At 46.9% G+C, this 10,451-nt stretch overlaps 1 protein-coding gene across 1 annotated transcript in view; it reads right to left on the reverse strand.

Annotated features, from left to right (window-relative positions):
* The window catches only part of PTDSS1 (phosphatidylserine synthase 1), a 67,359-nt gene extending 57,161 nt beyond the window's left edge, over positions 1-10,198 (reverse strand). The window contains exon 1 of the mRNA NM_001046040.1: positions 10,010-10,198. Coding sequence (NP_001039505.1) covers positions 10,010-10,188 — 179 coding nt within the window. The 5' untranslated portion in view covers positions 10,189-10,198. The remainder of the gene's footprint in view (positions 1-10,009) is intronic.
* Positions 10,199-10,451: the final 253 nt, after the last annotated feature.

Consider the following 10,451-nt stretch of genomic DNA (forward strand, 5'->3'; position numbering starts at 1 on the left):
CACAAGCAAGTACTTGTTGCTGTTCAGTCGCTCAGTCGTGTCTGACTCTTTGCGACCCTGTGGACTGCAGCACATCAGGCTTCCCTGTCCATCACCAACTCCCGGAGCTTGCTCAAACTCATGTCCATAGAGTTGGTGATGCCATCCAACCATCTCACCCTCTGTCATCCCATTCTCCTGCCTTCAATCTTTCCCAGAATCAGGGTCTTTTCCAATGAGTCTGCTCTTCGTATCCGGTAGCCAAAGTATTGGAGCTTCAGTATTAGTCCTTCCAATGAATATTCAGGGCTGATCTGCTTTAGGATGGACTGGTTGGATCTCCTTGCAGTCCAAGGAACTCTCAAGAGTCTTCTCCAATACCACAGTTCAAAAGCATCAATTCTTTGGTGCTCAGCTTTCTTTATAGTCCAACTCTCACATCCATACATGACTACTGGAAAAACCATAGCTCTGACTAAATGGACCTTTGTCAGCAAAGTAGGCAGCCATCAAAACAATGAAGATGCTTTTAATTAACTAGTACAGAGTAATTTAAGAGATCATGAAGTAAACAAAGCAATTTGCAGAACGGGAGTATAGTAAGCAACTTTTTGTGCAAGAAGAAGAGCATGCATAGGTATACGTAACTTGTAACTTGTGCTCTGAGCTCCACAGGGTGTCTGGAAATCCACCCAAGAAATGATCACTCTGTTTTATCCAAAGAGAGTAAATGAAGAGTTGGGGGAGACTTCTCACCATACACCCAGTGGAATATCTTGGATTTTAAGCAATGTAGATATATTACTTTCCAAAAAGTGGATTATACATCAACATTAAATTTGTTAAGAACTTGAGATCGGCGATAAACAATGAAGCTGCAATTTTGTAAATTCTGAGCAATCTTACTAGAAAGATGGGATCAAAGAATGGCCTAGTTTTGGGAGTTAAAAAAAGGAAAGAAAAAAAAAAAAGGCCGATTAAATCTGAATAAAATAGCAGTAAGTCTGAAAAGTTGGCCATTTTATATTTGCCTAATTAGAAAAAAAAAAAGTATCAAAGACGGACAGCAAGCTCTTTGGTAAAAGTGAAAACATGCAGTACAGGAAGATCACACTCCTGTGATCAAAGACCGAAGGGTAGGCCAGTGAGCGAAAGAAGAAATCTGAGTCAGATCAGACCAGGGGTTCCCACTAGGCCTTCTGAGTTTCCTGAGAGCAGAGAGGGCACCCGCACAGTACCTACAAAAGGTGGGCGCGTAGAAAGAACGGAATGGGTGACTGAGGAGGCTGCCCCCCGCCCACCGGCCTCCCCACTAGCTGACCGGGGCCACTCTGTGAGACCCTCAGCTCCCCATCATCCAGAGACTTAACCACATGCCAAAGAATATGGACATTTTCCATAGTTAATCATGAAAAGCAACTTGGCGGCAAAGGCTACAAAGACCACACTATGGATTCCAGAAACCTTCCATCAGAGGACGAGAAGCATTTATCTCCTGACATCCACTAGGTCTGTGCCTCTCAGAAGGCTGGCTACAGCTGCTCTGCATTAGTTCTCTTAATCTTCCTAACACCCTTGAAGGGGGAAATGATCACAATCTACATTTTACTGACCCCAAAGGCTAAGTGTTTTCCCCTTTAGGAGGCTGTTTGGTGCAGTGACAAGGAGGACAGGTTTGTGGCCAGACTGCCTGGGCCTGAATTCTGAATTCACACTATCAGCCTGTGTGACCTCAGGCAAATTATGCAGCCTCTCTGTGCCCTGGTTTATCACAGGAGAGTAACAGTTCCACCTCACTGGGTTGCTGTGAGGATAAAATGTGAGGGACTTAGAGCACTGCCTGGCACAGACGGCCTGTCAGTTAGTAATTTGTAATTTCTACCCACTCATTCCCTCAGCTAGCCAACACCTATCGTTGTGGACAAAGATGAACAGACATAGTCCTGACTCTTTGAGAGAATCATGATGAAAAGCACAGTAAGACACAAAAATTAAATAATTATCTTAGTATAACTTTGGCCTGAGAGAAGTTTTTAATTTGCTGGAACAGCCTCTGATTAACCCAACAAAACCCCCTAAACCCAAAAAAAAACCCCCGATCGTTCACACAAGATTGACCAGTTTGTGGAGTCGGTACCATCTCCTCCGGCTTTGCCAGGGGCAATATGGTTCCCACTTCCCAGGGAGGCTTGTAATCTGCAGTCAGGGCTGCCAGAGCCCCATCTTGACTTTCCCTGGTCTCAGGATTCTTGCTTTACGGCAACAAAAAATAAGAGGACTTCAGACTTAGAACTGTGAGGCAGTAGCAGCGCCCTGACCTCTTTGCTAGGTCCTCTGAGGCTCCTAACAACAGGCACCTCGGTCTTGGAGCTGCTGAACTTTCCAAAGGCCTTTCCCAGCTGCCATTTGGTTGAATTGCTCCACAGTTCTCCGGGGTAGTATTATCATTACTTGGAGGATGAGGAAAATAAAGCTCTTGCTTTATCTTGCCCACAGTTATAACAAACAGAGGCAAAATGAAGTAGGTGCCAGGGCTTCTGGAATGCTGGCTGGAGGTCAAGATTGCTACACTGACCCATATGATACAGATGAGCTCAGGGAGGCCAAAGTTCTTTTCCCCTTGCTCTGCTAAATTTAGGAGGTGTTCCAGCAGCACGCTGGGGTAGCCCTGACCATACACAGCTAAAACACCAAATGGACAGATTACAGGAAAATTGTCATTTAAGATCCCTTCTCATTCACCTGCAGCAGCTCCAGCACCCAGCACAAGGCCTGGCACAGAGCAGGCCTTCTCAACATGGTGGGTGCCAGAGACGGGAAGAGGCCAGGGCAGAGCAGATGCGTGACCCAAGAAGCGTGAGGAGGAACCACGGCCCAGGCCCAGAGGCCCCCTGCAGGTGATTCTCCTGCCTTGGCGCTGACCAGCCAGGGGCTGAAACACCCCCAGCAACTCAGCGGTAAAAATCTGTCTGCAATGCAGGACACATGGATTCGATCCCTGGGTCGGGAAGATCCCCTGGAGGAGGAAATGGAAACCCACTCCAGCATTCTTGCCTGGGCAATCCCATGGACAGAGGAGCCTGGCGGGCTACGGTCCATGGGGTCGCTAAAGAGTCGGGCACGACTTAGTGATTAAACAACAACTACCCAAGACAGAACCCGAAAAGCAGGACAAGTGAAAGGAAAGCCCTAATATTTTTTTAACAAAGGTTTGAACACAAAAAGCTTTGGCCTAGGATTTTTAAACTTGAACAGGTTGCAGGCAGTGAGCAAAAAGACCAGGGACAACAAGCAAACCGTCCACTCTAGACTATCTTTAACCACGGCTGTCTCCCTGGGGCCAAGAAGGTAAGGAATCCTTAACCTTGACTCTTAAACGCAGAGTTGGTTGTCCCCTCTCCCCCTGTCATCTTCGCCTTTCCATCTCTTTAATAGGAATCTCTGAAACTGAGACACAAAGATAGGGTCATGTTCAGGAGGCTACACACCGTTAAGGAGCCTCTCTCCCAATGGAAAACTCAGTCTCAAGTTACAAAGTGGACTAATGTTAACTAACTTTGATATTAGCTTTGAAGACCACATTCATTTCATTTCATAAAATGTTAGATTCTTTTCAAGAATTAGAGCTGAAATAGCAACTGACAGAGAAGAGTGATATTTTTTGAAAGTTCATACTGTATAAATGATTTTTCATATTTGACTCATTTAGCATTTTACTGGGTGTGTATTCTGCGATGACTAAGATATCTGCCCTCAATAAATTGATATAAAAACAAATATTACAATAGGAGAGAGAAATACTAATAAAAGACATTTCGAAGTATATAGTAAGTCCCATACCTACGAACCTTCAAGTTTTGAACGTCCAGAGGTGTGAAATGTGCATTCCATCAACATCAGGCCTGAGTGAAACTGCAGCCTGCCCTCCAATTGTGTATCTTGGCGAATTCTGGACTTCCGAACAAACTGGACTTATGAATGCACCCTTGGAGGAACCTGTTCATATGTAGGAGACTTAACTGTACATAAACACTTCTTCCTCTGAGCTTCCAGGAACCACCAAGAAAGGGGTCTGGGAGGGGACCATCAGGACGGTTGCCAGGGATGCCATGGGCTCGTGGGTAGGCAGAAGGCGCTCTCAAGTCAGAGGGAGGTACCAGCCTGGCACCAGGTGTGGGGCTGCCCGGGCCGGCAGCGTGTACCTTGTACAGTGGAGGCAGGTATAAGGTTCTATAACAAAGGCCCTCAGGGGCCAGCAGGCACTCCCGACAGGTGACAGAGATCTAGGGAACGACTGTACACAGATGGACTGGATCAAGATCCTGACTTCAAAAGGTTGTGAGGAAAGCAGGGTGGAGGATGGTCTGAAGGGAAGGGCGGTCAAAGCCTGGGCGTGTCTTATGCCAAAGAGCTGGGGTTTGTGAGCTAAAGCCTGGGCACGGGCAGAGGAGGACAACTCGGAATGCTACTGAGGCCCAGCTGGACCTGGTGAAGATAAACTAGATGAACTCCAGGATGCCGGAGACCTGGGCTGGGTGGAACACGGACTGCTGAAGTACACTGAGTACAACCGAGGGCTCAGGAAGCAGTCCTTGCTGCCTGAACGAGTCCTGGGCTTTCAAATTTGTTGACCCTAAAAAGCTTGTGAACATCCCTACAGAAATCTGGGGCGAGAGGGATTCTATCACAAGACAAACTGCATTGTCATTGGTAATAGAACGATATATAACGTGCTAGACACTAGGCCGCAGTACTAGGCAAGCAACTCTCCAAGGTCAGCATCAGCTAAACCAAATAGTTCTGTGTGTCACCCAGTGCTTATTTACCCCAAAGAAATATACATTATATACTTTACCCCGTTATATACATTACCCCAAAGAAATATGACATGAAATATATATATATATATATATATATGTATATCTTTGGGGTATACACAAAGACCCCAAAGAAATATGACACATTTTCCCTTTCGAGAAATGAATAATCTTATTAAGGACATGCACGCATGCATGCATGCTAAGTCGCTTCAGCTGTGTCCGACTGTGTGACCCTATGGACAGCAGCCCACCAGGCTCCTCTGTCTACGGGATTCTCTAGGCAAGAATACTGGAGTGGGGTGCCATTTCCTTCTCCAATTAAGAACATAAAACACCAGAAATAAGGACAAGAAAGGATATAAAGAGGTGCTTATTTTAATCCAATTAAAAAAGCCATGATTTACATAGGAAGTGAGGAAGAGAAATGTTAAGAGGGTTAACTGGACTTCTTTCGAGAGGGCCTAACACAGGCACCCCTCTACCTCCAGGGCTGCTGTCGCCCAGCACACAGCTGCCGTGGACAGTCATTTAATGTTGCTGGTATCCGGGAACAAGGACACCCAAGGCCTTCTGTTAGTGGGGAAGAAAGAACACGCTGTACCTAAAGGAAATAGGCTCCAGACAACTGAATCAGCAGTATCAGGAGACAGTTTCTAATGGGAATTGATATGGTCTAAAGGGGAAAAACAGGGAAGGCTGGCAGGTCTCCAGGAGGGAAGAGACACAGAAGGTGGAACTATGCCTGCACAGTAAGATCAAGAAAAGCTGGAGCTTCGGAGCCGCTAAGGGAAATGAGCGAAAACCACTATCACGAACAAGTAGAAATCAATCAGTCAAAAGTCTGACCATGTGCCTGCCCACATCCGCCTCCTCAGTCCCACATTAAGGAGAAAAATTAGCCCAGGTGAGTGGATGACCCCTTCTGAACAGGAAGCTGCAGGAAGGCAATCTCTTCTGGGCAAGTGATGACTTTTGCTGGACAAGTGTCACTGGAGAGACTGTTTCACTATTTTACTGCCAGGAGCCTCTTGAGGAGACAGTGACCTGTTACCAATGGGATCTAGTAGATTTTGGCATTTTCAAATCTAAAGCCCGAGTGTCTGAAACTAAGGCTATTCAACATGTCCAAGTTTACCAACCTATGAAAGGCGAGCTCAGAGCTTCAGACAAAGGTTCTCCTCTCCCCACGTTGGCTGAATACACTTTTATAAGACATATGCAGAGGCATTTGACTTCTAAAACTGGTTACCCTAAAATGTGGCAAAGTGCGCTTTTTCCAATCTTAGGCGGCAGGATTCGATAGCATCTGGCTTTACTGTGTTGACACTGATAGGGGCTGGAGACTGAAACGCTATGATTCAACAGTGAGTTGGCCTAGCTGCCATTTAACAAAAGCACCACTGGACGAATACAAACTTGTCTTGGACTCCTGTGTAAGGCACCTAATCCTTGCAATCCTAAATTCTTGCTGTGTCTCTGCACCACGTGTCATGACCCAGGTAGTGTTTCATGCATACTGGTAATCTGACACCGGGAAAGTATTCTACCCCTGGCTCTCTTCAACTACTGGTTTTTGAAAAACAAACTTTAAGACATATTTTTAAAGTTTTACTGAAAGAACTGCACTGAACAGTCACCAACTCAAACCCTGTTATAAAATAAGGTTCTTACTGCAAAAGAGTACAAAATGATTAATCTTCATTTAAGAAGTCATTACTTTCAATCTTTATGGAAGAAGACAGAGCGATCACAGTAATATCTCAGTTTAAAGGGTCACAAATCACTACAAAAAATGAGTAAGACAGTAAGTACTAATTGTACTAATGGTGCTTATGATTTTATATAACATGAAACTTGTTCTGAAGTAGTTCTTTAATGTATGATTTCTGTCTCTGTGAAATGAGGGGGAGAAGTAAAATCATAATCAATTTTGGAAAAGACCATAGCCTACAGTTCAGATTATGCCTTTTCTATTACTTTTGACAAGCTGTTAAAATTCACACTCATTTCTTATACTTTCACTGCTGTAATTTATTGAATGCTTTGGCAGGACATGCTGTAAAAGGGAACTTCCAGAAGAATGTGACTTTCCATATTAGAAAAGAGGAAGAGAAATCTGTTCTGAAAGGGCCTAGAATAATAAGGTAAAAGGTTGAAACACACTGCTCATTCTTGCTTCTTATTATTTAAAGTAAAATAGCACAATTACTTTTCTAATTTCCAAAGAAACTCCTGTACTAACTCTATCCTTGCCAACCCACATGAGACAAAGTAAAACTGAAGTTAATATAAAACAGGAATATATGTTCTCCAGGCAAAGCATTGTCCATTTTTCCAAAGTTTTTATTCTTTTTCTTAATTATAGAGCACACCACACCCTCACTCAATGAAAAATCTAATTTAGGAGGCAGCAGCACACAATGAAATGATGTAATAATAATAGTTAACGTTTACTGAGCAATTACTATTCATTATGCATTGAGTCAAGAACCCGCCTACAAAGCAGGAGACCTGAGTCATGGGTTCAGTCCCTGAGTCGAGAAGATCCCCTGGAGCAGGCAGTAGCAATCCACTCCAGTATTCTTGCCTGGAGAATCCCATGGACAGAGAAGACTGGCGGGCTACAGTCCATAGAGTCACCAAAGCCAGACAGGACAGAAGCAACTTACCATGCACAAGCTAAATACAGGTTATCTAAAAAGATGAATTGAACACTTAAAATGAAATCCTATCAGGTATTACTAAATATTTCACTTTATGTACTGATAAGCAATCAGGGGCTAAGCAATATTAAGTGGCCACACAGACACAGATACTAGGTGGTAAAGTCAAATGACATGATAAGTATTTGAAGATAACCATAATTAGGGACAAGACTTCTCTCCAAAGCTTATTCTTGGTTGGATACTCTGAAAATATCTGTCCTTACTCCACAGAGAATTAGCAGAATATTTTACCATAAAAGTAGCTGTTTGCCTCAATCATTAATTGTTCCATATGCTTTATGCCTTTAGATAGATTCACACAAATAGATAAACACTTACAAAATAAGAACCAAGAGTTAAATGGATTGTGGAGGAAAGGAACAAGTGTATTGTAGGAGGACATTATCAGTTTTATGAAAATCTGAAAAAGTTGCATTGATTCTCAAGGGAGATACCATTGGCACTTGCATGTATACAAGTGTGTAGCTGCACACGTGCGCCTGTGAGTCAGGGACAATTCTTTATCTTAAACGCTATCCCTGGCGTTTACACATTTAGGATCCTTAACCCCCACCTGCTACATATCAGAAGTTCCCCCAATGCTGAGGTCACCAAATATACTCCTGTACAGTTTCTGTGAGGGATGAGAACCACTGATTGTTGGATAAATATATTAGGAGAGAAGAAAGGTCCGTCTAGTCAAAGCTTTGGTGTTTCCAGTAGTCATGTATGGATGTGAGAGTTGAACTATAAAGGAAGCTGAGCACCGAAGAACTGATGCTTTTGAACTGTGGTGTTGGAGAAGACTCTTGAGAGTCCCTTGGACTGCAAAGAGATCCAACCAGTCCATCCTAAAGGAGATCAGTCCTGAATATTCATTGGAAGGACTGATGCTGAAGCTGAAACTCCAATATTTTGGCCACCTGATGCAAAGAACTGACTCACTGGAAAAGACCCTGATGCTGGGAATGATTGAAGGCAGGAAGAGAAGGGGATGACAGAGGATGAGATGGTTGGATGGCATCACTGACTCAATAGGCAGGAGTCTGAGTAAATTCCGGGAGTTGGTAACAGACAGGGAGGCCTGGAGTGCTGCAGTCCATAGGGTCACAGAGTCAGACACGACTGAACTGAACTGCACTGACATTAATTATGCATCATGTGCCAGGTACTCTGTTAAATACATTCACACATGTTCATTTAATCCTTATAACTCCATATTAGGTAAGGACCTATTTTATCCCCATTCTACAGAGAAGAATCCTGAGGCTCAGAGAAAGGCTAAACCACTTAACCAAGGTCACACAAATAGTCTTGCAACCAGTAGTCTGGCTCCAAAACTCCACATCTCTAGGTTAGTGCTTAAGCATGGTTGGTATAAACACACATTTTTTTCGTTAAAGAGATTCATTCAGAAAATATAAACCCTTATAAGTAGGACCCAGGGTATACCTGTCCTTTAGGCATGAATCAGTTCCTTGGCTTGGGGCTGAGGGACCTAATACTCAGTGAGGTAGCTATAAGCTGTGGGCCAACAAGAGTTGGACGGGGTAGCTCCTAGGCACAAGTGAACATAAGAAGTGCTGTGAGTGAGTGTGCATGTATGTTTTCAGGCAGTAAGAGAGTTGTGCTATAGTGTGTGTGGTGTGCGTGTTTTATTTAACCCTTTCCATAGCATCTACAACGCACCAGGCATTGCTACAGTGGCCTGACAATGTCTCATTTCAGCATGTATGCCGGGATAAGAGAACAGAGCGGGCACCTTGTGTTGTGTGATGGGCTGGGGGGTCTGTGTGGCAGTACTGGAATGTTGGCTGTGATGTGTGTGCGCATGGCTGGCAGTTTGTGTTGTGGTACAAGCGGTCATGTCTGGGGCTGCGGGAAGGGTTATGCGAGACGACTGCCGTACAACGCACAGTGGAGTACATTTTTGTGGGCAGGTAGTGCTGAACCCTGGAGGAGCTCGGCGGGGAAGGGGTCTGGATTACGTCCTGGGCCTGGGCATGGCACGTGAAAGACGCCCGTAGAGTGGGGTGTTTGCAGCGGGGACATGTGTGCTGCAAGTGGTGCATACCAGATGATTCATGCGGTGTGCTAGGCGGGGACGGAGGCCGGAGAGGAGGGGGCCGGTGTCGTGATGCGTGGAGAGGGGAACGATGCTGGGAGCCGGGGAGGGGGGAGGGAGGGCGATCGCGCCAGCGGAGCCACGCGTGTTCCCGGGGTGGCCCGAGGCGCTGCATGGGGAGAGGCGGTATGGGGACAGGCGTGAGGGTGGGTGGAGGATGGACGTGGGTCGCAGGGAAGGGACAAGAGCCGGTCCCCGAGGAGCGGTAGGGGAGCGAAGCTGGGTGTGCTCGGGGACAGAGGCGTCGGCGGGCGAGCCCGCGCTGGGAGAGAACGAGCCCGCTTCCTCTCCCGGCCATGGCTCTCCCCACCCCCCGCCCCGCCGCGTCCCCAGCCAGCCCCTTCCCCTTCGCCCTCGGGCGCGCCAGGGCCGCCCCGCACCTGGTGAAGGCGAAGTACATGAGGCTGACGATGGTGAAGCTGAGCAGAGTGATGGTGTGCGGCCGGTAGAAGAAGTCGATGGTGATGTCCTCCACTTGCTGCTCGTTGATCATCCGGAAATGCATCTTGTAGTTCACATCATCTTTACTCAGGGTCCGGCTCCCCACGCAGGACGCCATGGCCCGCCTCCCGGTCCCGCGGCGCGCCCCGGCCCGCGGAGGCTGGGAGCCTGGGGTGGGGGAGCGGGGGGCGGACGAGCCGCAGCGGGAGGGCTGGCGGCCGGGCCGACGCCGGGGCCGGGTTGGTGAGCAGCTCGGGCGGGGCGAGCCGCGGGCGGGGCCGGCGCGGGGGGCGGGGCCGGCGCGGTCCACGCGGCCTCGGGCGGAGGGTGGACGCAGCTCGCCCGGCCCGGGCCCCCGGGAGGGGCGTCCGCAGGGACGCG

Source organism: Bos taurus, chromosome 14 (assembly GCF_002263795.3).
Source record: "Bos taurus isolate L1 Dominette 01449 registration number 42190680 breed Hereford chromosome 14, ARS-UCD2.0, whole genome shotgun sequence".
Classification (NCBI taxonomy): Eukaryota; Metazoa; Chordata; class Mammalia; order Artiodactyla; family Bovidae; genus Bos; species Bos taurus.